The sequence below is a fragment of the Orycteropus afer genome, unplaced genomic scaffold (assembly GCF_000298275.1).
Source record: "Orycteropus afer afer isolate SDZICR_OR568_19922 unplaced genomic scaffold, OryAfe1.0 scaffold00343, whole genome shotgun sequence".
In the NCBI taxonomy this organism is placed as follows: domain Eukaryota; kingdom Metazoa; phylum Chordata; class Mammalia; order Tubulidentata; family Orycteropodidae; genus Orycteropus; species Orycteropus afer.
In genome coordinates this window covers 1,971,071-1,998,974 of record NW_006921930.1, presented here as the reverse complement: position 1 = coordinate 1,998,974, position 27,904 = coordinate 1,971,071, and the positions used below count along the sequence as shown (strand labels likewise).

At 40.4% G+C, this 27,904-nt stretch overlaps 2 protein-coding genes across 2 annotated transcripts in view; both read left to right on the top strand.

The window, feature by feature from the left end:
* Window positions 1–18,259: 18,259 nt before the first annotated feature.
* Window positions 18,260–27,904, top strand: part of POC1B (POC1 centriolar protein B) — a 154,991-nt gene continuing 145,346 nt past the window's right edge. The window contains exon 1 of the mRNA XM_007952516.1: window positions 18,260–18,338. The gene's annotated coding sequence lies outside the window, so the exon portion shown is untranslated. The remainder of the gene's footprint in view (window positions 18,339–27,904) is intronic.
* Window positions 18,955–20,694, top strand: GALNT4 (polypeptide N-acetylgalactosaminyltransferase 4). The gene has a single exon (XM_007952515.2). The coding sequence runs from the start codon at window positions 18,958–18,960 to the stop codon at window positions 20,692–20,694; it is 1,737 nt and encodes a 578-aa protein (XP_007950706.1). The 5' UTR covers window positions 18,955–18,957.

Below are 27,904 nucleotides of genomic sequence, written 5' to 3'. Positions count from 1 at the left end.
GTTTGTTTGTGTGTGTGTGTGTGTGTGTATGGGGTGAGATATGGGTCTTGTTTCATTTTTCTACACGTGGATATCCAGTTTTGCCAGCACCATTTGTTAAAGAGGCTATCTCTTCCCCATTTAATGGGTTTTGGACCTTTGTTAAAGATCAGCTATCCACAGAAGGATGGGTCTATTTCTGAGTTTTCTATTCTGTTCCACTGGTCTATCTATCACTGTGCCAATACAACACTGTTTTGACTACCATGCTGTATAGTAGGTTTTCAGGTCTGGGAGTGTGAGAACTCCTCCTACTTTATTTTGTTTTCTTCAGCAGTGCTTTGCTTATCCAAGGCATCTTTCCTTTCCATATGAAATTAGTGATTGGTTTTTCCACGTCCTCAAAAAATGTTGATGGAATCTAGATCAGGATTTCATTGAATGTGTAGACTGCTTTAGGTAGTATTGATATTTTCACAATATTCAGTCTTCCTATCCATGAATAGGGAGCTCTGGTGGTGTAGTGTCTAAGGCATTTGACTGCCAACCAGAAAGCTGGTGATTTAAACCCACCAGCCACTCCCCGGAAGGTTGGGCAATCTACTTCCATAATGATACTGCATCGGAAACCCAAGGAGGGGTTGCTATGAGTCGGATCCAACTCCACGGCAGTGGTTGCATTGTATTGCATTGCATCCATGAACAAAGCATGTTTTTCCATTTATGTAGATCCCTTGTAGTTATTTGCAGTAGTGTTTTGCAGTTTTCTTTGCATAGGTCTTTGGTGTCCCTGCTAAGATTTATTCCTAAGTATTTTATCTTCTTAGAAGCTATTGTAAATGGTATTGTTTTCCTTCTCAGAGGCCTCTTTGTTGATGTAGAAGAATCCAACTGATTTTTGTATGTTGACCTTGTATCTGCCACTTTGATGAACCTATTAGTTCTAGCAATTTTTTTTTTTTTTGTGGCGTCTCTAGGGTTTTCTACGTATAAGATCATGTCATCTGCAAATAGCAACAGCTTTAGTTCTTCTTTGCCAATTTGGATGTCTTTCTCTTTCTTTTCTTATTGCCCTCGCTAGACTTCCAATAAAATATTGAATAGAAGTGGTAATAGAGGGCATCCTTATCTAGTTTCCATTCACAGTGGGAATGTGTTGAGTCTTTCTCCATTAACAATAATGTTAGCTGTTGGTTTTGTGTATATGCCCTTTACTACATTGAAAATTTTCCATTCTTTTCCTATTTTGCTGAGAATTCTGAACAGGAAATAGGTATTGGATTTTGCCAAATGCCTTTTCTGCATCGATTGATATGATCATGTGGTACTTTTTGTTTTGTTTATGTGGTGGATTATATTAATTGTTTTTATAATGTTGAACTATCCTTGCATACCTGGTATGAATGCCACTTGGTCATGATGTATTATTTTATTGATATGCTGTTGGATTCTGTTGGCTAGGATTTTGTTGAAGATTTTTGCATCTATATTCATGAGGGATATTGGTCTATAGGTTTCCTTTTTAGTGGTATCTTTCTCTGGTTTTGGTATCAGTGTTATGTTGCTTCATAGAATGAATTTGGGAGTATTCCATCTTTTTCTACATTCTGAAATAGTTTGAGTAGTACTGGAGTCAACTATCCCCTGAACGTTTGGTAGAATTCTCCTGTGAAGCCATCTGGGCCAGGGCTTTTTTTTTTTTTTTTTTTTTTTTTTTTGGGAGGGAGGTTTTTTTGTTTGTTTGTTTGTTTGTTTAATGACCTGTTCAATTTCTTCTTTTGTTATGGGTCTGTTCAAGTATGCTATCATGCTATCTCCAACTGGGATAGTTTAGGTAGGTCTTGTGTTTCTAAAAACTTGTCCATCTCTTCTAAGTTCTCAAATCTGTTGGAGTACAGCTCTTCATAACTGTCTATTATTATCTTTTTCACTTCAGTTGGTTCTGTTGTGATGTTGCCCTTTTCATTTATTATTCATGTTATTTTCATCTTCTCTTTCTTTTCCTTTGTTAAATTTGCCAGTGGTTTCTCAATGTTGTTAATCTTTTCAAAGAACCAGCTTCTTGTTTAGCTGATTTTCTCTACTGTTTTTTTGTTTTCTGCTTCATTTATTTCTGCTCTGATCTTTATTATATCCTTAATTTTGGGGTCTGTAGGTTTCTTTTGTTGTTCTTTTTCTCATTGTTGGAGTTGTTGAGTTTAAGTGTTGTTTTTGATTCTTTTCTTTTTTGATGTGTGCATTTATTGGTATAAATTGACCTCTGAGTACTGCCTTTGCTGTGTCCCATAGGTTATGATAAGTTGTATCTTTGTTCTCATTTGTTTCCAGGAATTTTTTTAGTTCACCTTTTATTTCTTCTGTTACCCAGTAGTTTTGAGCAGTGTATTATTCAGTTTCCATATATTTGATTTTTTTCCCCTTGGTCTTCCTATTATTGATTTCTAATTATAGCATTGTGATCTGAGAAGATGCTTTGTAGTATTTCAGTATTTTTGAATTTATTGAAGCTTGTTTTGTGTTGTAACATGTGGTCTATTTTGGAGAATAATCCATGTGCACTGGAGAAAAATGTGTATTGTATTTTTGTTGGGTGGAGTGTTCTGTATATGTTTATGAGGTCAAGTTGGTTGTGTTGTTGAGTTCTTCTGTATCTTTGTTGAGTTTTTTTTCAGTTGTTCTTTCCCTCCTTGAAAGTAGTGTATTAAAGTCTCCTACTACTATTGCAGAATTGTCTATTTTTCCTTTCAATTCAGTTAATATTTGTTTTATGTATTTTGGAGCTTCTTCATTGGGTGTATATATATTTATTATAGTAATGTCCTCTCAGTCAATTGACCCTTTTAGCATCATATAGTGTCCTTCTTTGTCATTATGCTGTTTTCACCTTGAAGTCTATTTTATTGGAAATTAATATTGACACTCCTGCTCTTTTTTTGGTTGCCATTAACTTGTTCTATTTTTTTCCTCATTTTTATTTTCATCTTTGTGTCTAAAATGGGACTTTTGCAGCCAGCATATCAATGGGTCTTCTTTTCTTATCCAATCTGCCACTTTCTTTCTCTTGATTGATGCATTTAGTTCATTCACACTGAGTGTAATTAGTGATAAGTATGAATTTATTGCTGTCATTTTATTGCATTTTTTTGTTCTGTTGTTGATGAATTCTTTGTTCCAACTATTTTTCTGTGCTGAGTTCATTTTGTTATCAAGTTTTTTTTTCTCTTTTCTTCATTATTGTTGGTTTTGTGCTTACTAAACCTGTATTCTTTTTTTTTTCTTTCTGAGTTTGCTTAGAAGAATTGTTAATTGTCTTTGTGGTCACCCCGAAGTAAATTCTCATCTCCTTAAGTTTAGAACAGTCTGTTCTATAGAGACATAGTCCTATCTTCCTCTCTATTTGGAAGTTTTGTAATTAAAACTTTTATTCCCTCTATTTGCTTTGCTGCTGGTGTCATGAGCAGATTGACTTCTTTATTTAAGAAGAACCTTTCTTATGAGCTTATTTTGAGAATCTTTTTCTGGTTTGGTTTCTCTGTGGTGGTATCAAGTATCTTGATTTTAATTTGTTGTTCTCTGTTGTGGGTTCTCTATTGGAAGGACTGGCTCCTTTTAGCATTTCTTGTAGGACTGGTCTGGTTTTCACAAACTCCCTTAATTTCTGTTTGTCTGAGAATGTCTTGATTTCACCCTCATATTTGAAGGACAATTTGGCTGGATATATAATTCTTGGCTGGAATTTCTTTTCCTTCAAGGTTATATATATGCCATCCCATTGCCTTCTTGCCTGCATGGTTTCTGCTGAGAAATCAGAACTTAATTTATTGGTTATTCATTGTAGGTGACATTTCACTTTTCCTGAGCTGCTCCCAAGTTTCTTTCTTTGTTTTTGGCTTTGGGGAGTTTGATTATAATATGTCTTGGTGACTTTCTCTTGGAATCTATCCTGAATGGGGTTCGCTGAGCTTCTTGGAAAGGTATCTTTTCTTCATGATGTGGGGAAAATTTTCTGTTAGCAAGTCTTCCACAATTGTGCTTCTTCTTGTTCTGGTATTCCAATGAGGTGTATGTTGTTTCTTTTCATGTTATCCCATATAACTCTTAGGTTCTCTTCATTTCTCTTAAATCTGATTTTTCTTCATACTGGCTGGTGTCAAGGGATTTGCCTTCTAGTTGGGAAATGTATTCTTCAGCCAGTTCTAGTCTACTCTTTTGTCCTTCCACTGTGTTGTCTATCTCTGCAATTTTGATGTTCATCTTCTGGATTTCTAATTGCTGTTTTTGTGTGAGTTCTAATTGTGTATTTATCTTGTTATTTTGTTCTTGAATGGTTTTCCTGAATTCTTCCAGGGTACTGTCTGTCTTCTCATTGATTCTGATTCTTCCAGGGTACTGTCTGTCTTCTCATTGATTCTGTTTGTGGTTTCCTTGAGCTCTTAGAGATATATAGACCCCCCCACACACACACCCCTCCCACACACACACATCTTCTGCATTCATTCTCAGATAATCCTATTGCTTGTTCTTCTATGATAGATAATTCTCTAGCCTGGCCTTTTATTTCTATTGTCTTGTCCTGTTTTTGTGCTTTTGTTTTGTTTTGTTTTGTTTTAACTTGAGGTTGTCTCTTGTTTCCCAGACATTTTAAAGTTGTTGTTTTTAATTGTTAGCTATGTATTTTTTTTTTTTCCCAATTTTATGTTTTACTGTATCTGGGAATGTGTAGCAGGTGTACTTCTTAGGTTATTAACTCAGCTGTACTGGGCCACTCTCCAGCTCTCTTTGTGTTGGTATAATCACTGGTGGGGACATGGGTGCAGGTCTCTGTTGGTTGTGAATAGGCTTTGGTGTTAGGGCGAACAGGTGTTGTCTACCATCTGTAGTAGCTATGGTTGCCTAGTGAAGGCTTAGTACTTTACTTCTGTTGCACAAGGGAGGGAGAAAAGGAAGAAGAGGGGGGAAAATGCCAGAAGGGAATCAAAGGATAGAAAGGCTGAAGGGGTTTTCCACTTGGGGTGAGAAAATTCAGTCAGTAATGCAGGCATGGGCAGGGCAGCTCAGTTCCTTTTGGGGGCCTCTGCTGAGGATGGTGACCAGCTGTTTCAAATCTGAAAGTAGTCCCAAAGGAAAGAGTATTACCCCTCTCTGGGTGGACCAACAAGCTGCAAAAACCCAGTGTACAGATTCAAGCCGGGCCACAAAGGGTTTCCTGGAGATAGGCCCAAACCCACTGCCTTGCACCTGTCCTGGGGCTCCACCAACTTGGAGGGCATTTCTTCTCCCTTTCTCACAGTCCACACCAGACTGCAGCAGTCCAAGCCAAGGGGGAAACTGATCCATTTGCCTTTAAGGTCTTTGCTCCCCCTCAAAGTCTCAGCTCACCTCCTAAAACTCCTGGTGAGGTTATTCTGAGTCCCCAGCACCTGTAGGTTCCATGATGTTTTCTTTTTTTAACTTCCTTCTTCTCTCCTCCTCCAGGTCTTTTGTCTCCATCTCCACTGGCTGAGTGGGCCGGCCTTTCTTTTCCCCCAGTCATTCAGCCTGCTCTCTTTCTTTGCTTTCACTGGATGTAATACTGTATCTTCTCCTTAGCTGCTCATAACTCCAGTATCTTTATTGTATCTGCTTTACCTAGTTGTTTGGGTTTCAGACAGAAGAGGGAGTGACTGTGGGTATTATCCATATGACGCCATTTTCCAATTGCTGAATGGAAGCTTGAGTTTTTTTTTTTTTTTTTTTTTAATCACCTGCTCAATTTCTTTTTTTTTTTGTTGTTATGGGTCTGTTCAAGTATTCTGTCTCAGTATGGGTTAGTTTAGGTAGGTCTTGTGTTTCTAGAAATTTGTCCATCTCTTCCAGGTTCTAGGTTGGGTTGGAGTACAGTTCTTCATAATATTCTTTTATTATCTTCTTTATTTCAGTTGGTTCTGTGTGATGTCCATTCCATATATTATTTGTGTTATTTGCATCTTCTCTTTCTCTTCCTTTGTTAAATTTGCCAGGAGTTTGTCAATTTTATTGATCTTTCTGAAGAACTAGCTTTTTGTCTTGTTGATTTTCCCTCTTTCTTCATTTTACTTTGTTTTGTTTTCGGCTTCACTTGTTTCTGTGCTGATCTTTATTATTTCCTTTCTTCTGGATATTGTACATTTCTTTTGTTGCTCTTTTTGTAATTGTCAGAGTTGTTGCATTAAAGTGTTGATTCTGATTCTTTCTTCTTTTTTGTATTTGTTGTTGTAAATTGACCTCTGAGTACTGCTTTTGCTGTGTCCCAAAGGTTTTGGTAAGTTGTATTTTCATTCTCATTGGTTTCTAGGAATTTATAAATTTCACACTTTATTTCTTCTATTGCCCTGTAGTTTTTGAGCAGTGTATTATTCAGTTTCCATATATTTGGTTTTGTTTCCTTGATCTTCTTCTTACTGATTTCTAATTTTATAGCATTGTGATCTGAGAAGATGCTTTGTAGTATTCCAATGTTTTCAAACTTATTGAGTCTTGTTTTGTGGTGTGACATATGGTCTATTCTGGAGAATGATCCATGCATATTGTTCAATCTATTTTAGTTCATTCCATGAATGTGACACCTTTATTCATGTACTTTCTTCCACTTAAACAGGTCCCCATGCTGTTTATTTAGTCTGGTGGTTCTCCAAGAGAGGTTCACTAGTAGCATAAGAATCACAGCTGGAAACTTGTTAGAAATGCAAACTCTTGAGCCCCAATCCAGACTGCTAAAACAGACAATTAAGGAGTTAAAATCTGCATTTTAACTAGTCTTTGATCTAGTCCAGTTCTACCATGTTTTAAAATTGTAGCTGAAGCCCCTTTTCCTTCATAAAACCTTTCCTGCTACAAGAGCAACATCTCCAAAGGCCAAATGCCTTATGAGACACTATAAAAACACAACAATTTTGTTCCTATACAGATATTTTGTAATGTCATTATGGATTTATTGCTTAGTTCTTCTGCTGATTGGTATTGTGAACTGTTTTACATTGTGAGCCGTGTCTGCCTGGTTAGATTTTAAACTGATTGGGTACAATGATCATTTTCCTATTTCTTTTGTAGGCCTTTACTTTGGATACAAAGCTGGTCAGCTACACTGTGGCTCAATCAATACAGAATACATTTATTGAGACTCTGACTCGACGGCACATAATAATAACAACAGAGATATCAAGATGAGTATAACATAGTCCTTGTCCTTTTGGACATTTCACTACAATGAGGGCTAATAGGCACATAAGCACAATATATATTAATTCAAAGAACTGTAAAATAATGTTAAGTACAACTATAAGTAGTATACTATGGGAGCTTTAAGAAAGACAGTAAGTTATATATTTATAATGGGGTGTGGGCTCAGAGAAAGACAATTTTGTAGAAATACGTCTTCTTCCTGGGTCCTGAGATGGTTTCCTGGGTGAAAGTTGGGTAAGGGGAGTAGCAAAGGCATTCAAACTAAGGAATAGCCTTAGCAAGGGCTCCAAAGTGTGAATGTTCTTAGTAGACTGTGATGGCTTAAATGCCAGTCTGGGGGACGTGTGGTCAGATATGAACTAGGTCATGGTTTGAGACTCAGATCATACAACTAGCAATTATATTTTACAGAAAGCCTGTAGCTTGATTTGCCCAGTTTTTCTGAATTATTGATGCAAATTATAATCACCTGGGAAACTTACTTGAAAATATACAGATTTCTATTATTAAAACCTAAGGTTTTCTAAGGAGCTCTGGTAGCATAGTGGCTAAAGCACTTGACTGCTAACCAGAAGGCTGGTGGTTCAAACCCACCAGCCACTCCTCGGAAGGAAGGTTGGGCAATCCTACTTCCGTAGTGATACTGCCTTGGAAACCCAAGGAGGGGTCGCTATGAGTCGGGGCCGACTCGACGGCACATAACAACAACAACAAGGTTTTCTAAGATCTTCTAAGTTAAAACTTCTTGTAGAGCCCAAGGACCTGTACATTTAATAAGCTGCCTTGATGACTCTTAAGTATTTGTTAGAAGTACACAGAATAGACAGGCAGGGAGGGAGGCTTGAAATAGGAAGGCAAGTTAGAGGTTATGGAAATACTCTAAGAGGCAGATAACAAGGGACTGTCAGGCAGGAGGTACACAGACAAATATTGTACCCACATAAATAACTTATACACACACATAATATGGTGCACATAGGAAACTAACACACACTGTGTTGCAACACAGTTTGCAACAGAAAGGAACAATGTGTGTTATCTGCACAAAATTATGGTAAATATTGAGGATATGATTGATAGGATTTAGAGACTGTTGATTGAACTAAATCAGTCATAATCTACAAAACATGTTAATGCTTTTATGATTCAAAGTGAGCTGGTTCTTTCATTTGAGTTGTGGTGTTGGAGAAGACTACTGAAAGTGCTATGGACTACCAGAAGAACAAACAAATCTGTCCTGGAAGAAGTGCAGCCAGAATGCTCCTTGGAAGCAAGAATGGCCAGATTTCATCTCACCTACTTTGGTCATGTTGTCAGAAGCGCCCAGTCCCTGGAGAAGGATATCATGCTTGGTAAAGTGGATGGTGAGCAAAAAAGGGGAAGGCCCTCAATGATATGGATTTACACAGTGGTTGCAACGATGGGTTCGGTTATAGAAAAGAATGTGAGGCTGTTGCAGGACTGGACAGTGTTTTGTTCTGTTGTACGTAGGGTTGCTATGAGATGGTGCTGACTCGACAGAACCTGATAACAACAACTCCCATACTTTGGAGCAACTATATAAAAAAGTGAGTTAAAATGCTTACACACAGGCCACAAAACATAACTTCAGGTGCCACCTAGGAATGTGAACAGTAGATGGCACTTTTGTGCCATGCCTGAAAAGTCAAACTTCTAAGGCAACTAAGGGAGCTCTGGAGACATAGTGCCTAAGGCACTTGGCTGCTAACCAGAAGGTTGGTGGTTCAAACCCACCAGCCACTACTCGGAAGGAAGGTTGGGTAATCTACTTCCATGGTGATACAGTCTCAGAAACCTAAGGATGGTTGTTATGAGTCAGAGACAACTCCACAGCACATAACAACAAGGCAACTAAAGGAGCTCTGGTGACATAATGCCTAAGGCATTTGACTGCTAACCAGAAGGCTGGCAGTTCAAAACCACCAGCCAATCCTTGGAAGGAAGACTGGGCAATCTATTTCCATTAAGATTTTCTGCCTCAGAACCCCAAAATGGGTTGCTGTGAGTCAGAATCAACTGGATGCCAGTGAGTTTGGTTTTGGTTTGGAAGGCAACTAAACTTGGAATATAAACCTATTGGTGGAGTAGTGCCTAAGGCATTTGACTACTAACCAGAAGGCTGGTGGCTCAAACCCACCAGGCACTCCTCGGAAGGAAGATTGGGCAATCTACTTCCATAGTGATACTGCCTCAGAAACCCAAGGAGGGGTCACTATGAGTCAGATCTGACTCGACAGCAGTGAGTTTGGTTTTGGTTTGGTTTGCCACCAAGTTAGTTCTGACTCATAAGGGCCCTTTAGGATAGAGTAGAACTGCCCTATAGTTTCCAAGGCCATAAATCTTTACAGAAGTGCACTGCCTCGTGTTTCTCTGCCAGAGCCGCTGGAGGGTTTAAAATATCAACCTTTTGGTTAGCAGGCAAATGCTCTAAGGTATGGTGGTTAAGGCATTTGGCTGCTAACCTAAAAGGTTGGTGGTTTGAACTCACCAGCCACTCTGCAGGAGAAATATGAGGCAGTCTCCTTCTGTGAAGATTTATAGCTTTGAAAACTCTATGGCATTGCTATGAGTTGGAATCAACTCGATGGCAATAGGTTTGTTTTTTTTTAAGCTAGGAATGACGTGTGCTGAAATGAAACAACCCTTTATAGTGCTCAAGGATAAATTCAATTTCTGGTTTGAGGGGGACCAGTAAAAAGAGGATTAACTGAAGGATATTTGCCATACCTATTACCTGGTCATCAATGATACCTTGTAGGTTTTCAAATGTTGATCCAAACTGGTGCTCCCGTCCAGATTAATGACCAGTTTACCATTCTGAGGAGTCCCACATAATCACTGTAGCGAGGGGAATCATGAGAACTCTAGCACGTTTGAGATTAGAAAAATCTTTTTGAAAAAACATTTTATTGCGTTTTAGGTGAGAGTTTACACAGCAAATTATTTTCCAATCAATAGCTCATACACAAATTGTTTCATGACATTGGTTGCTATCCCCACAATGGGTCAGCACTCTCCCTTATTTCCTCCCTGGCTTCTCTGTCCCTTCCTGTCTTATCTTTGATTCTGGGAAAATGTTGCCCTTTTGGTTTTGTATAGTTGTTTGCTCTGACGAGCGCCGTCAAAATTAATTTTATTGTTTGTTTTATAGTCCCGTCTATTATTTGGGTGAAAGGGGGAGTCTGCGAGTGTCTTTAGTTCCAAATTAGAAGGTTGTCTCAGGGCAATCATCTTAGGAGTTCCTCTAGTCTCTTTCAGACCAGTAAATCTGACCTTTTTTTTTTTTTTTTTACCTTGAATTTTGTTCTACATTTTTATTGTTTTTACCCATTCTAGCCAGGACCATCTATTGTGGTCTTGGTCAGAGTGGTAGGTTGTAGCAGCAGGGCACCGTCTCTGGTCTCAGGTTAGAGGAGGCTGTGGTTCATGTGGGCCATTAGTCTTCTGGACTAACTGCTTCCTATGTAATGATAAAGAATACAATAAACACACAGAACATCTCACAATACTGACACATCTGCGGATACTATGTGGAGTGAAATAAGTCAAACATAAAAGGATCAATACTATACGAACTACTGTTATAAAAAGTCAAGAATAGGTTTACATACAGAAAGAAACATTCTTTGATGGTTACCAGGAAGGGAAGGAGAACAGAGGGAGAAGCCCCAACTAAATAGCAGACAAGAGTTAATTCTGGTGAAGGGAAAGGCAATACACAAAATGGAGGAAGTCAGAACAATGTGACCAAAGCAAAGGAAGACAGTGAGAGGTATTCAACAACAAAGGACAACTATGGCAAATGCTACAACATACAATCCTGCAACAGCAGCAGTAATTAACAATAATTTGTGAGTAGATATGTGATAGTTGGAGTTGTGTGTCAACTTGGCTGGACCACAATTCTAAGTGGTTTAAGCAGTTGTGATGTGGGTTATTCCCATGATGAGATCGGATGCATGTTTTGAGCAGCCAATCTGTTGAAAGAGGTATTTCCCTAGGGGTGTGGACATCCTGGGGAAAAGAGACACTCCTCCGTGAATCAGGATCCTGTTGTGCTGCCTACAACTGTCCACAAGCAAACAATCTACCATTCGGCCTGGAGATCTTGGATTCATCATTTGTTGGAGTCAACACCCTGCCAACAGCAGCCAATTTGAGCTCGTCAGCCCCTGCAGCTGTGTGAGTTGGGAAAACCTCTGGCTTGACATTTGATCCAAGAACTTAGGACTCGCCAGCTTCTATAAGTGTGTGAGCCATTTTCCTAACATAAATTTCTCTCTCTATATATAAGCTTTACTGGTTTTGCTTCTCTACAGAACCCAGCCTAACACATTTGGTACCAGGACTGGTTCTAGAGAGACAAAATCATAAGGATGGGCTTCCTAAATTGGTTCTCACCAATTTTGTTTTGGTTCTCCAATTTGATTAATTGTAAGGGCACCAGTGCCTCTGCCTCCATTAGTAAAGAGGGCCATACTAATCCGTGGCATGAGGTGGCAACATTAATATGCAAAATAGCACCACCAATACATCAAGTATTTTTGGGAAGTGAGGCTCTAGGTCATCACATATTTGATACTTTTCTGCAATTTTGTCAGCATGAGGAGTATTAGGAAGCTGGTTGGTTGGTCCTACTTACACTAGACAAAGTGGTGAAAGAGCAAGTTGAGTTCAAGGCTACTGAGTCATAGCTCAAGTGCCGCATAAAAGACCTCAATGTTTCCAGTTGTGTTCTGAAAGAAAGCCTTATTTCTTCTAGTAATAGAGCTGATATTGCTGAATACCAAACCCAGAGTATTATCATAAGGGTGGCTGAATTAAAATGCCAAATGAATTGCCAACCCAAAATGGTGTCTGAAGATAAAGTGAGGGCATTGACTGGGAAAAAAATGGATCCTGAAACCTGGAATGGGAAGATATGGGCAGATAGTCAGAAAGATGAGGATATGGAGCTTGTATGTTGAATCCCTCCCATCAGAAGGGATTACTATGAAACCATTATCTCTTCCACCTCTGTTTGATGAGATCAACCCAACTGTTCCTGCTGGGTCATTGCCCGCGATAGATGCCATGCCAACATTGCTGAATGTTCTCAGGAACTTCCCCAACCACCCATTGTTGCCACTAGACCTGTAACTAAACTTAAGTCCAAGCGAGCCCCAAAGGTGAAATACAAAGTGTGACTGAGGAGGTAGTATGCTACTTGTAGCTGACCTACTTGATTTTGCTAACATGTACAGACAGAAACATGGAGGATATGTAAGGGAATGGCTACTGAGGGCGTGGGATAATGATGCAAGGAATGTAATATTGGATCAGTCTGAGTTTATTGATTTAGGCCCACTAAGTATGGATCCTTCATTCAATGTTTCAGCTCGAGAGCTTAGAAAAGGATCTAATTGTTTATTTGGTTGGCTTACTGAAGCATGGATGATGCAGTGGCCTACCTTCAGTCAAGTTAAAGTACCAGAACTGCCTTGGTATAATGTAGAAGTTATCTAGAGGCTTAGGGCAATTGGCATGTTAGAATTGATTTATCAGATTAGACCTCTAGAGCCAGAAATGGAGAGTCCAGAGGACACGCCTTTCACCAATACTGTTATTGTTGTTGCTTTGTGCCGTCAAGTTGGACCTGACTCATAGCGACCCCTCCTTGGGTTTTCAAGGTGGTATCACTACAGAAGCAGATTTCCCAACCTTCCTTCTGAGGAGTGGCTGGTGGGTTTGAACTGCCAGCTTTCTGATGAGGAAGAAACTTGTGAAGGGAGCCCCAGCATCCTTGAAGACTGCTGTGATTGCTATTTTATGTAAGCTGGATTTGACAATGGGAACTGCTGTAAATGAGCTAAGACACTTAACTATGATGGGGCTGATTGGACCCCATGGTAGTAGGGGACAAGTGGCCGCAGTTAATCTATGTGGTTTGATTAATCACATTTGATTAACTCTGCTGTCCATCATTGGCATTGCTACCGTGTTGGAGAGCAGAGTTAAAACGGTAATCAGAATACTCTGACTCGTGGAATTATGGCATTAGCTACTTAAGCATAGTGTTCCTAGGAGTGAAATACATGGCAAACCTACTGAATATTTACTTGACTGTATAGACAGGGGAATTCTAGGTCACATGAACAGCAGCCTAGATTGAATCACTAGAATACAGAGTCATGGCCTCTCAAATCAATTCCTGGACTTGAGTCAGTTTACAGGCCCACAACCCCTTGAATGAAGGGGAGACCAGGTCTCTTTGAGGAAGGACCACACTACATTGCCAAAAATGTATAATGTCAATCTTTCCCCAGCCTTCCCCAAAGGGATCTGAGGCCTTTTACAAGAGTGACTGTTCATTAGGGAAAAGGAAATAATCAGACTTTTTGGGGATTAATGGACACTGGCTCTGACCTGACAATAATTCCAGGAGACCCAAAGCATCACTGTGGGCCACCAGTCAGAGTGGGAGCATATGGAAGTCAAGTTATTGATAGAGTCCTAGTTCAAGTGCATCTCCCAGTGGATCCAGTGGGTCCCCAAACATATCCTGTAGTGATTTTCCCAGTTCCAGAATGCATAGTTGGAATAGATATACTGAGGAATTGGCAGAATTCACACATTTGGTCCCTGATATGTGAAGTAAGGGCTATTATGGTTGGAAAAGCCAAATGGAAGCCATCAGAACTGCCTCTACCTACAAAAATAGGAAACCAAAAGCAATACTGCATCCCTGGAGGGGTTGCAGAGATTACTGTCACCATCAAGGACTTGAAGGATGCAGGGGTGGTGATTCCCACAACATCCCCATTTAATTCACCTATTTGGCCTGTGCAAAAAACAGATGGATCTTGGAGAATGCCAGTAAATTATCGTAAATTTAATCAGGTGGTGACTCCAATTGCAGTTGCTGTTCCTGATGTGGTTTCATTGCTTAAGCAAATCAGTACATCTCCTGGTACTCGGTATGCAGCTATTGGTCCTAGTAATGAAGAAGTATCAATGACACTAGACTTATTGGTGAAACATCTGTGTGCTAGAGGGTGGGAAATTAATGCAACAAAAATTCAGGCACCTTCCACCTTGGTGAAATTTCTAGGGGTCCAGTGGTGTGAGGCATGTCGAGATATTTCTACTAAAGTGAAGGATAAGTTATTATATCTGGCTTCCCCCACAACTAAAAAGGAAGCACAACGTCTGATGGGTCTCTTTGGATTTGGAGGCAATATATCCCTCCTTTGGGTGTGTTACTATGGCCTATTTATCAAGTGACTCAGAAAACTGGCAGTTTTCAGCAGGGCCCAGAACAAAAGAAGGCTCCGCAACAGGTTCAGGCTGCCATGCAAGCTACTCTGCCACTTGGGCCATATAATCCAGCTGATCCAATGGTGCTTGAAGTGTCTGTAGCAGATAGAGATTCTGTTTGGAGTCTTTGGCAAGCCCCTACTGGTGAATTACAACACAGACTGTGGGGATTTTGGAGCAAAGCCCTGCCATCCTCTGCAGATAATTACTCTCCTTTTGAGAAACAGCTTTTGGCTTGTTACTGGGCTTTAGTAGAGACTGAACGCCTAACCATGGGCCACCAAATGTTACATATTTATAGTATCCTTGCAATCATGTAGAAATTATACTTGATGATTAAAAGGTGGATTCTGAAGCCAGACAGTTGAGTTTCAAAAATCCAAGCTCTGCCACTTCCTACCTATGTGCCTCAGGCAAGTCACTTAATATCTTTGTGTGTCAATTTTCTCATCTGTACAAATGGAAATGATAATAGTTGCACCTCTCTAATAAGACAGTCCCTGGGTGATACAAATGGTTAACACACTTAGCCGCCAATCAAAAGGTTGAAAATTTACATTGTCCTGGGGTGCTTCAGAAGGCAGGCCTGGCTATCCACTTCTGAAAAGTCAGCATTGAAAACTCTATGGAGCACAGTTCTCTTCTGACACACATGGGGTTCCTATGAGGTAGAATCGACTCATGCAACTGATGCTGGTAAAACGACTAGTTCAAGGATTAAAAGTGAAAATTTGTAAAGTATTTAAGACTGCCCAACAGGTAGTTATACATCACAGGTAAATGACATTTTTTTTTTTTTTTTTAAAAAAGGTTAACCTTTAGGTGATATGAAAATAGGTATCAATTAAAAATGTATACTTTGTTAATTGGGAAAAAGGAATAGAAATATGCACTTAAACACTCTCTCTTTTCTTTTGAGCTATTTCTTAATAGCCAGCTTTTTCTTCCTTTTCCTACTCATCTGCTATACCAATATTAGACATATTTTGGCTCAACAAAGTCAGAGATCCAGAAGTCTTTTTCACTCTTCAGAGTTTCTAGCATTATTTTTCATCATGTCAGTCTTTATATTATAAAAAAGTCAGACTTGGACTGGGAATAAGTAGCAAGGCTTAGAGTCCCACCATAGGTTTCTGACAAACTGCTGGGATCAATGCTCTTGCATCATTATTTCCTGGCCTACAGTAACATCTCTCAAAAGTGTATGGCTGGGATTCCTGCATTAGCAATCACCAAAAAAAAACTTGTTACATTTCTAGGGCCCTAGATCCCACTCCATATACACTGAATCAACATCTCTGGGAATTTAAAAAACTCATTGTCATCTAGTCAATTTTGCATAGCCACCCTATAGGACAGAATATAACTGCCCAGTAGGTTACAGAAGCAGACTGTCACATATTTCTTCCAAAGAGCAGCTGGTAGGTTCCCTTTCTGTTAGCAGCTGAACATTTAATCACTGTGCCACTAGGGCTCATTTCTCTGGGAATGAGGCCCCCTAAGCCACCCCCTATGCACACTAAAATATGAGACTCATCAATCTAGATTACTGAGTCTTTGAGGGAAGGGGCAATATTTCAGTCACATTTGTTTCCCTCACGGCCAAAAGTACAGCAGGTATATTCAATAAATATACACTTGAGTTAAATCAATACGGTGATCTAAAGCTATTTCCTATCTTCATACTTGTTATGTACTATATCAATTAAAAATAAATTTGAATCATTAGACAATTAGAGACCTTGTAATTAAAGGGTATACTATACCTTTCATTTCCATATAGAACAAATATCTTACCAGGTGTGGTCTGTTAGGCCCTCTTATGCTGCCTAGATTTTTTTTTTTCCCCTATGTAATTTTCTGCTGAATCCTTCATCCTTAAGAAAAAGGAAAAAAACAAACAAACCACTAAACTCACTGCCACTGACTTGATTCCGACTCATAGCAACCCCCATTGGGTTTTTGAGGCTGTAAATCTTTACAGAAGTAGATTGCTTGCTTGATCTTTCTTCCCTAGAGCAGCTAATGAGTTTGAACCGCTGATTCTCTTCTGGTTAGCAGCCAAATTATCTTCTCCATTATGTCACCAGAGCTCCTTTTCATCCTTTTGGGCAAGGTAAAATAGGTTGTGGACTTTGAATTGGAAGAGCTATCTGTGTGTGATCTTGGACAATTATATGTAAAATATCCAAATATCAAGTTTACAATTTGTAAACGTTGATGACATTTTTTAACTCCAACAACTTCATAGTGCTGCTGAAGCACAAATGATACTACGGATAAAAATGCTTATAGTTATTGGGTGATCTAACAATTTAAACAAAACAAGATGTTTCTGTATAAGTCTTTCTAAAAACTTTAAGTATGCTGCTGTGTAAGTATGCTGCTCTAAAGCATACGTAAATGAATAGAGAATAGAAACAACAGAAAAAATTAAGTAAATGTGTAACATTCATTCACCTAACACATGTATTCAGCATCTACTGTATTTCACCCAGGGCACTGTGTGAAAAATAGTGCTGTAATAAATTCAAATTTGTCCTACAGGGGTTTAACTCCTTTGAGCATATTAATAGCTAGCAAGCAGTTTTCCTACATTGCAAATCCCCCTCCGCCCGCAAAACAAATTAAAACGCGCAGGCGCTGTCCCTTTAACATATATTAGAACTCCGATTGCATCGATCATAGACTAGTGCCCTCTCTCCCCACACTGATCTCGTCCCATCAGCATTATAGGCCCCCTTCCCGGCATCAAACCCGGGAGCACAAGTGTTAGTAAACGTTGGCTTTGGTGCGGAGTCACACTAGACCCCCGTGCATTCTGTCCGCCCACAGCCTGAGCTTCGGGTTTCGGTGGCGCGAGCAAGGCATCAGGGCTCTGCTGGCCACGCCTGGAGCGCGGGGTTTGACTGGGCCGCCGTTGTTGTAGTGACCGGGAGGCGCCGGCGCTCTAGGCAGACGGTTCCGGGCGCTGCACGGTCCCCCTTAGAGCCCCTTCCCTTTCCCTCCCCCGCCCTCTCCCCAATCAGCGGAACCCTGACGCCGACCACTGCCTCCATGGCCTGCGTCCCGGTAAGGATGGATTGTCGCCGCTTCCTTGGAGCCGGCCGCGGGCTGTGAGCTGGCAGGCCAGTTAGGGGCCGCTCCGACACCTGGCGGGAGGTGGAGGCAGGTGTCCGCAGGCCGGACCCTAGCCTTTCGTCCTTCGCGCCTGGGCGTCCGCATCCCACTCTCGACGAAGGGAATGATAAAGGCGACTGAAGCACCCAGACCTGATCGGACTCCTGGGCGCTGTTTTCCGAGTCCCAGCGGTCCGGACCGAGCCCGTGTGGCGCGGTGGCCCCTAGATTCTCTAAAGGTTTTAGTGGAGTGCCTGCGTCAGAATCACTTGGGAGGTATTTTAAGTCATGACGCCAGGGCCCCGCCCCACACCTGCCGGCTCCCTGCCTGTGGGCGGGGCCCGGGAATGTGCATTTTAGACAAATGGCCCGGTGGTCTTTCCGGAGCGCCGGAGTCGGGGAAACGCTAGTGAGGGCTTATGCCGGCGCTGCGAGTGAAGTTGGCGCCCAGCGTCTCCATAACTCAGTACAGGGCACCGCGCCCGCAGTGGGCGCCTGCGGGCATTCCTGCTTCGCAAACCCGGCACTCTGCAGGCTGTTCGCAGGCCGAACCCTGGGGGAGAGGGCAGCGCGGACCCCCTGGCCCTCCAATTTAGAGGTCTGCATTTGCTTTCAAACCTGACCACTTTCCTTCCCAGGAGGACCCCGTTTTGGAGCGTTATTTTAAAGGCCACAAAGCTGCGATCACCTCTGTGGACTTCAGCCCCAACTGCAAACAACTCGGTAGGTTTTATTCTCTTTTTTTTTTTTTTTTTTCTTTCTGTAATGAGACAAAAGCTCATCTGGCGGAAAACCTTTCCTCCTGTCCAGGCTGAGTCCCCCGGGGAGAACCATTTGGGACGCACAAGGGGTGAGAGGGTTCGAGACTCGGGGAATATGGCGCGATGGTCGCAGCCGGGGGTCCTGCGGGTCCCTGCCGGGGTCACCTCGATCATTCTGGCCCCGCATTCCTGCCGCGTTCCCACAAAGAGCCGCGGCTCTGCGGGGTTCTAGCCGAGGAATTTCACGAACTAACCACCAGGTGGAGTGAGCGGGAAGGGGAGGGGTTTGTTCTCGGCCCAGGGAGGGTGGGGTGTTGGCTGGAGAGTTTGTGAAAAGTTGTGAGACGAGCAGGAGGAAGTGGGGAGAAATAAAGTGTCGGAGGCCCAGGACCGAGAGATCTCAGGTGACCACTGGGAAGCCTCAGTCGCTGAAGGGGCTCTGAGAGCCAGCCGCAGAAGGAGGAACCTGCTGGGAAGTTCATCTTACCTGAGCCGGGAACTCAAGCTGCGGGGGTCCCCCAGCCTTTCCCCTTCGTGGTGGCTCTAGTGGCAGCGTTTGCGCCCCAGCCAAGAGGATCCGAATGGCCGTGAGGTGGACCTGGGTAGGCAAGAGCTGCCTGCTGCTGGCGCTTTTAGTAGTGGCTTATATCCTAGTGGAGCTCTCGGTCTCCACTTTCCATTCCTCCCCAGGAGCCGGCCTTGCCAGGGAGTCGTGGCAAAGACAGCTCTCTGACTCTGAGAAAAAGGCAGAGGATTTGTCTCGACCACTTTATCAGAAGCCCCCTGCGGATTCCCATGCACTCGGGGAGTGGGGGAGAGCCAGCAAACTCCATCTCAGTGAGGGTGAACAGAAGCAGGCACAAGAGCTCATTGAGAGATACGCCATCAATATTTACCTCAGTGACAGGATATCCCTGCACCGCCATATAGAGGATAAAAGAATGTACGAGTGTAAATCCAAGAAGTTCAACTATCGGAGACTTCCCACCACCTCAGTTATTATAGCTTTTTACAATGAAGCCTGGTCAACTTTGCTCCGCACCATTCACAGTGTTCTGGAAACTTCTCCTGCAGTCCTTTTGAAGGAGATCATCTTGGTTGATGACTTGAGTGACAGAGTTTATTTGAAGACACAGCTTGAAAATTACATCAGCAATCTCGATAGAGTCCGCTTGATTAGAACCAATAAGCGAGAGGGTCTGGTCAGGGCCCGCCTGATCGGGGCCACTTTTGCCACTGGAGATGTCCTCACTTTCCTAGATTGTCACTGTGAATGTAATTCCGGTTGGTTAGAACCACTTTTGGAAAGGATCAGTAGAGATGAAACGGCAATCGTTTGTCCTGTTATAGACACCATTGATTGGAATACTTTTGAATTCTACATGCAGACGGGAGAGCCCATGATTGGTGGGTTTGATTGGCGTTTAACATTCCAGTGGCATTCTGTCCCCAAACATGAAAGAGATAGGCGTTCTTCAAGAATAGACCCTATCAGATCACCCACCATGGCTGGAGGACTGTTTGCTGTAAGCAAGAAATATTTTGAGTACCTTGGAACCTATGACACTGGAATGGAAGTGTGGGGAGGTGAAAACCTAGAGCTATCTTTTAGAGTGTGGCAGTGTGGCGGTAAGTTGGAAATCCACCCTTGTTCCCATGTGGGACATGTCTTCCCCAATCGGGCACCATATGCTAGGCCTAATTTCCTGCAGAATACTGCTCGGGCAGCAGAAGTCTGGATGGATGAGTACAAACAACATTTCTACAATCGAAACCCTCCAGCGAGGAAAGAAGCTTATGGTGATATTTCCGAAAGGAAACTACTTCGAGAACGGCTAAGATGCAAGAGCTTCGACTGGTATTTGAAAAACGTGTTTTCTAATTTACACATTCCAGAGGATAGACCAGGCTGGCATGGAGCAGTTCGCAGTATTGGGATTTCTTCCGAGTGTTTAGATTATAATTCTCCTGACAACAACCCCACAGGTGCTAACCTTTCACTCTTTGGATGCCACGGCCAAGGAGGAAATCAGTTCTTTGAATACACTTCTAACAAAGAAATACGGTTTAATTCTGTGACGGAGTTATGTGCAGTAGTCTCTGAGCAAAAGAAATATGTCGGAATGCAAACTTGTCCTAAAGATGGGTTCCCTGTTCCAGCAAACATTATTTGGCATTTTAAAGAAGATGGAACCGTTTTTCATCCACACTCAGGACTGTGTCTGAGTGCTTATCGGACACCTGAGGGCCGGCCTGATGTACGAATGAGAACTTGTAATGCTCTAGATAAAAATCAAATCTGGAGGTTTGAGAAGTAGGAGAGCACAAACTGCACTTTGGTTGTGAGCTGACAGTGGCCTCAGGAAAATCCAAGAGCCTTAGTGAAGATTATATTTTGTCAGAAATCACCTAACAGATACCTGGAGAGCTCTGTAAAAGCTGTGGTTCATTTTGGTATATTGCACTGAAACTGGGTCCACAGGGTGCTGCTGTTTAATATTTCAAAGTGCCTTACTTATGGATTGTTTTATTTAAGAGTCTTGTCAGAATGGTCCCTGATAGGTCCTCAAAGAAGAGACTGTGAATTGAGATGCACAAAACGTTTAAGTGCCAGACTTAGTATTAAAGAATGTAAAAGTCTAAGCAAAATGATGTATGGTTTGTGGTGATGGGTAGTTCACTGTACACTATATGATAAAATCAGAAAGCTTATAAAAGGTAGTTTGAACTAATGCTATTTTGATAATATATAGAATTTATATTTTTAGCCAGCACATTGAATTTTAGATTTTATTTTTCAATCTAATTTGCTTTTAATCAGAAATTTTAAAAAAAGTTGATTTGATAGAAAATGACCTTAGGTTTAAATATATGTATCATTGGAAGAGGGCATTAGTTTGAATGTGAGTTTGCACTTCTTTTTATCACACAGACATCTCAAAAGTATGCCCACATCAGAATGAAGTGGGAGACATTTCCATTCCACACTTTGTAAACTGTTGGACTTGATTGGTCTATAATGATACCTCAGATCACTCCAATTTTGTAAGCTGTCCTCTCTGTGTGTGTAGGGCATTTTCTGTTTGTACTTCCTTGAGTTATAAACGTATTGGAAAGGGACTCACTCAGAATGCTTTGCCTCCTTTTGTTAATGTTTAATCACTTAAAGTGAACGCAGTGGAGGCCTCTCTGAAGTAAACCCAACTGTGTTACTGAAAAGTGTGAAAATGAAAGTGGCCTTGGTTCTACAAAGAATGTAGTAATCGTCAATGAATTTTGCTGTTTAGGAGATTTTAGTAATTGTAAGGAGTCAGGAAAAAAAAGACTGCCTTGGCATTCAGGAGAGCTGCTTTCCAACTCATTTACAGCACCTAGTGCCAAGCCTGGCGTTTAGACAGCAGCTGTCAGTAAGCGGTTGAATGAATGAATGGCTCAGCTGAGGACTTTAGTCATTTGATGTGTTTGGGCCTCAGTTTCTTCATCTGTAAAATGAGAGTGCTGAATTAGGTCTTAAAGATCTCTCCTAGTTTTAAAATGTCATGATTGTATATTATGTCCTCACATTCATTGATTGTGCAATCTTTATAACACTTTTTATCTTCACTTTTAACATAGGTAAGGTTGTTGAGCAATGTATGTTATGAAGCTGGAGAAGAGATAATTTAAAAAATTAAGTGAGCTGAGCTCAACTAAAGTGATTTATTTTGGTTTGGGTGAAACGTTAAAGTTTATTGTCATTTCCTTTGATAACTATTGAATCAATTTTGTTTATAAAACTTTTCAAACTCTAAAATTTTTTAAACTCTTAGACTATAAATACTGTCCAAACTAAATTATTTGAGAAGTAAACATACTTTTTTTTAAAAAAAAATGTATTTTTTACCGATTTTCTTTTTGTATCATCTCTAGAATTCAAAGGTTTAATTTGAATTAACTCTGAATTATTTTACTTCGATCTCGAGTTATGAACAGTGTTATGCTCCATAAACAATTAATCATAAATAAAGTTGTTTTCAGTGTTTACTTCATGACTTGGAGTGTAGGAACTTTGCAAAAACTGAATTTAAGAAAGTTTTTCAGAGGAACTATTTCAAAAAAGAAAATTCATACATATATTATGTATTTTGTTTCTCTTTTGCCCCTTGAAAAAAAGAAATGTATTAATAGTTTCTGTAAATTGTCTAATACCCTGAATGTTTTTGAAAGAAAGGTCCAGTTTCATATGTGTATGACCCTAGGTATAATTTAAGGAGGATTTATATTAAAACTTTGGATTTTCCAAAAGATTTAATTGGTTGCAGGTATTCTCCCAAACCCATCCATTCTCTCCCCTTGCGCAGTTTGCTCTCTCTCTCTTTTTTTTAAAAAAAAAACACACCCTATTCTCTCTTAAGTTTTGTTGTTTTTGTTAGCTCTTATCAGAAGGGAGAACTGAAATTGATATACTCTGGATACCCTTATTGGAATTATTTTTATTCTAGTATTTTGCTACTCTTGTCAAAAGGGGAAAGAAAGTTTTAAAAATAAAGTACCTAATTCTATGTTTACATTTTACTCTTAAGTTGCTTGAGGTGACCCAGCAATCTTATTTGGGAGAAACTTTAGGCTAATGCTTTGTATCAGTAATTTGAAATAATGAGACTGTTAATTTCTCACACTAGTGTATATAACAGAAGAACAAGAACTTTACATTTCCATATATAGACGTATTCCGACTTACCCTAACTCCAAAACCATAACGTAAAGCTACGTACAAAATGTACTCTGATTTCCTAATTTTAACTTACTGATACCAAAGCTTTATTTTGCAATTAGGAGTTGACTTTTTAAATTAATTTCTCTATTTAGTAACCCAAAACCAAATCTGCTGCCATCGAGTTGATTCTGACTCATAGCAACCCTATAGGACAGTAGAACTGCCCCACGGGATTTCTAAGGCTTTAAATCTTTATGGAAGCAGACTGCCTTATCTTTCTCCCACAGAGTGGCTGGTGGGTTTGCACTACCAACCTTTTGGCTAGCAGCCCAACCCTTCAACCACTATGCCACCAGAGCTCCTTTATTTAATAACAATTTTAATAAAATACTTGGTGGGCAGGGAGTTTCAGCTTTAAATGTTATATGTGTCATGTAGTGTTCAATGCTAAAAATAGATCGAAGAGGCAATTTAGCAGTCTTTTTCAAAACAAAATCTAATCATTTGAAGAATCTCTATAATTCAGAATAACTTGATTGTAACAGAAAATTTGTTCGCTTACCCAGTGGTAGGTTCCAGCATATTCATTATATGTTGGCAAATAAAACTCTTTAGGTTAAAGACAATGTATTATTTTTAAGTTGTGTAGTTTTAGTTGGTTTGGAGGTCTCAGTTTTAATTAATACAGTACTTTGTTTTGAGTTTGTCCTTTTGAATTGCTGTTTTAATAATATTTTTAAATGAGCACAAAGAATGTTGAGGTTCAGATCTTTTTTGAACGATGAATTTTTTTTCTGTGTGATGAGAAGTTTCACTACTTTTTCTTTTATGTTAATGGTATCTGCAGTGTTGATTAAGACATTGAAATAAAATGTGTGCCTGATTATTTTTGCAAATGTAGTCTGATGATTTTGTTCTGAGAAGATTACTGCCCCACATACACATTTATTGAAGGTAACAGTGGCAAATTAAAGTTGTAAGTCTTCTATTTATTTGAAAATGTAGACAGAATATAAGCAAGTCAGGCTTCCTGCATTATTGTGCAAGGTATCATTAATGAGCAAATCTTCTGGAGTGGTGTTAGCTCTGACTGCATTAACTATTCATGAACAAACTGGAAATAATCAGAGATTGCAGGGACCCATCGACAAGGGCACCATGACATGTGCAAAGTGGACACCTGAGCATTTCGGCACCATTTCCAAAACTCAGGGCTGAAAATAAATGCAGCTGCCTTAAAAATCACATGGCTTAACATATCCTCCTCTACTTTCTCTCTGCATCACCCTGTTCATAAATGCAATACCCTTCCACCAGTAACGACCCACTTTCTCTCCATTGATTTCTAACAAGCACTCCACCTTCACCCTCAGCCTCCCCCCAGTTGCACATTGCCTAAGAATTACTGTTCCGAGGACTCTGATTTTACATCAGATGTTTTATAGGTGAACTATACGTATTTTTGCTCATTTTTTATACATTTTAATCACTATAAATATGTGTGTTCTAGGCCTTGCTCTCTTACTAAGTTACCCTGTAGCCCTGCACAAATCTTTTCATCTTTATGTTTCAGTTTCACAAATGAAAAATAAGTAAATAAAAGAGGCTAGAAAATCCATAGAGACACAAAGTAAAGTATTGCCTGACATGGACTGAGGGAGGGAGGAATGGGGAATGACTGCTAACAGGCATGGGTTGGTGTGTGTGTTTTGGGGGGAGTTGGGGGAGATGATGAAAATGTCCTGGAATTAGATAGTGGTGAGGCTATAATTTTGAGTGTATACCAAAAACCACTGAATTGTACATTTTAAAAGGGCGAATTTTATGGTATTTGAATTATATCTCAATCAAAAAAATACTTGAGGGAAAAAGGCTGGAGAATTTTCAAGTGTCCCAGAAAAGATTTTTCTATCCCCCTGTAGGCATGGGTAGACTTTAGAACAGGCCAAAAGGGTTTATTATTTATAATATTTGACTCATTTTGTAATTTAGCAGAATTAAGAAAGTTATATATATGACCCTTCCAGTTTACTATTAGGCTGAGAGTAGGAATCTCTGTGTTGTAACTTTTCCTAAAATTTCAGAGAAACCTCAGTCAGTCCTCTTGAATGGGAGGGAGAGATAATTGTAAATTTCTCCAAGAAGATGAAATGAGTTTTGACTTGTTGCCCATGGCAGAGCTAAGACTAGAGAAGCCTAATTGGTCACAATCAGTACTACTTTTCTTTTTGTGCTTTGCTTCATCAGTGAAGACTGGGCTGGGAGAAATGACCCTGTTGTTTACTGCAGACAGTGTCTTCACTGTTTGGTCACCATTCTAACCCATTTATTTGCATTTATCTAAGCCTGTTCAAAGGGGAAGAGGAGGTACTTTATTTATTTAGTCCTTCTTTATTTAGTTATTACTGACTGAGGTTTAACTATGTGCCAGATGCTGTCCTTTGCTCTGAGTAGATGTACAGAGGTAAACATAAGCGATGTGCTTCATAAGATAGGATGAAGAGTTCACAGTTCAGTGATGGAGACATATTATTGACCAGTAAACATGCAAATTCATATACAAGTACAGTTTTATGAAACAGAGGAAAATGAGTGCTATGAAGGGAAGGAACAGGGTGCTTTGAAAGATGCTAAGGGAAGACATACTTGAGTTTATAGGGTCAAAGAATACTTCTCTGAGGAAATTAGGTTTCTGAAGAATGAAGGAGGTGTCCCTGGTTAAGACTAGTGACAGAATGGCATATGAAAAGACCAAGATTGGGAAAGAGCTTATCCTCACAAAAGGAAGTAAAAAGGTCAGCATGGGCAGAAGCCTGGTAAGCAAAAGGAGAGAGTGGTGGGAGATGAAGGTACTGAGGGAGGTAGAGCCCAGGCTTGTGTAAGTTATTGTAAACTATGTTTTAGGATTTTTTTCTGAGATCCTTTGGAAGTCATTGAAGAGTTTTAACTAGGGGAATAACATGATCTGATTTATATCTCAACAAGATCATTGGCTACTTATATGGGTCTTGAACTATTTATAGGGAATTTAATTAGGAGATAGTATACATATCTGGCTCTATACTAAGGCTGGGGCCTGAGGTAGGCGGCCCAGGGCTTGGGGGCTGCTTTTCGCTTGGGTGTGGCTCTGTATTAAAGCCAGGGCCTGAGGTAGCCGGGCCAGGGCTTGGGTGCTGCTTTTCGCTTGTGGGTGGCTTTATTTTAAGGCCATTGACTGAGGTAGGCAGGTGCAGAAGAAGGTTTAGGGACAACTGAGGGAGATGAACTTGTCTGTCAGTTTGTCCTCCTGTGGTGGATTAGTTGTTGCTATGAAGCCGGAGGCTATGTCACCATGTTGCAAAATGCAAGCGGGGTTACCCATGGTGGGTATGATTCAACAGAGCTTCTGGGCTAAGACAGACTGAGAAGAAGGGAAAGGCCATCCACTTCTCAAACAATTGACCAGTGAAAACCTTATGAATAGCAGTGAAACATGGTCTGGTATATTACTGGAAAATTTTATGAACAGTCCTGAAAGATTGTCCAATACAGTGCTGGAAGATGAGCCCATCAGGTCGGAAGGCACTCAGAATTTGACTGGGGAAGATTTGACTCCTCAGAGTAGAGACACCGTTAGTGATACGTATAGAGTAAAGCTTTCGGGACATCCATTGGCTGATATGGCATGACTCAAAATGAGTAGAAACAGATGCAAATATCCATTAATAATTAAAACATGGAACATACAAAATATGAATCTAGAAAAATTGGAAGTTGTCAAAAATGAAATGGAATGCCTAAAGATTGATATTCTAGGCATAATCAGCTGAAATGGACTGGTTTCGGCTGTTTTGAATCAGACAAACATGTGATCTACTATGCTGGGAATGACAAATTAAAGAGGAATAGTGTGGCATTCATCACAAAGACCGTTTCAAGATCTGTCCTGAAGAACAACACTGTCAGTGATAGAATAATATTCATACGCCGACAAGGAAGACCAGTTAATACTATTATTATTCAAATTTATGCACCAACCACCAAATCCAAAGATGAGGAAATTGAAGATTTTTACCAGCTTTTGTCATCTGAAATTGACTAAACATTCAATCAAGATGTGTTAATTATCACTGGTGACTGGAATGCAAAAGTTGGAAATGAAGAAGAGTTCTCAGTAGTTGGAAAAATATGGCCTTGGCGATAGAAATATCTCTGGAGAGCACATGATAGACTTTTATAATACCAGTGACTTACTACTCATTGCAAATATCTTTTTTCAACAACATAAACGATGACTATACATATGGACTTCACCAGATAGAATACACCGGAATCAGACTGACTACATCTGTGGCAAGAGGTGATGGAAAAGTTCAGTATCTTTGGCTAAAACAAGGCTAGGAGCTGATTGTGGAAGACCATCAACTGCTCATATGCATGTTTGAGTTGAAGTTGAAGACAAAACAAGTCCACAAGAGCCAAAATATGACCTTGATAATATCCCACTTGAATTTAGAGACATTTAAAGGAAAGATTAGATGCATTGAACACCAATGACCGAAAACTGGATGAATTCTGGGATTGTTGGAGACCAAGAGAGAAATTAGCAAAGGACAAGAGAAGACAAGTCCTCTCCAACAGCAACAAGAGAAGGCAAGGCCTCTCTCACCATTATAATTGTTTTCTGGAAAGATATGGGATGACATCAAGAACATCATCCATGAAGAAAGCACCAGGTCATTAAAAAGACAAGAAAGAAAGAAAAGACCAAAACAGATGTCAGAGGAAACTCTGAAATTTGCCCTTGAGCAAAGAGTAGCTAAAGCAAATGGAAGAAATGACAAGATAAAAGA

Excerpts from the sequence above, each read along its gene's own strand:
- GALNT4 (XM_007952515.2), top strand. The coding sequence starts at position 18,958 with ATGGCCGTGAGGTGGACCTGGGTAGGCAAGAGCTGCCTGCTGCTGGCG.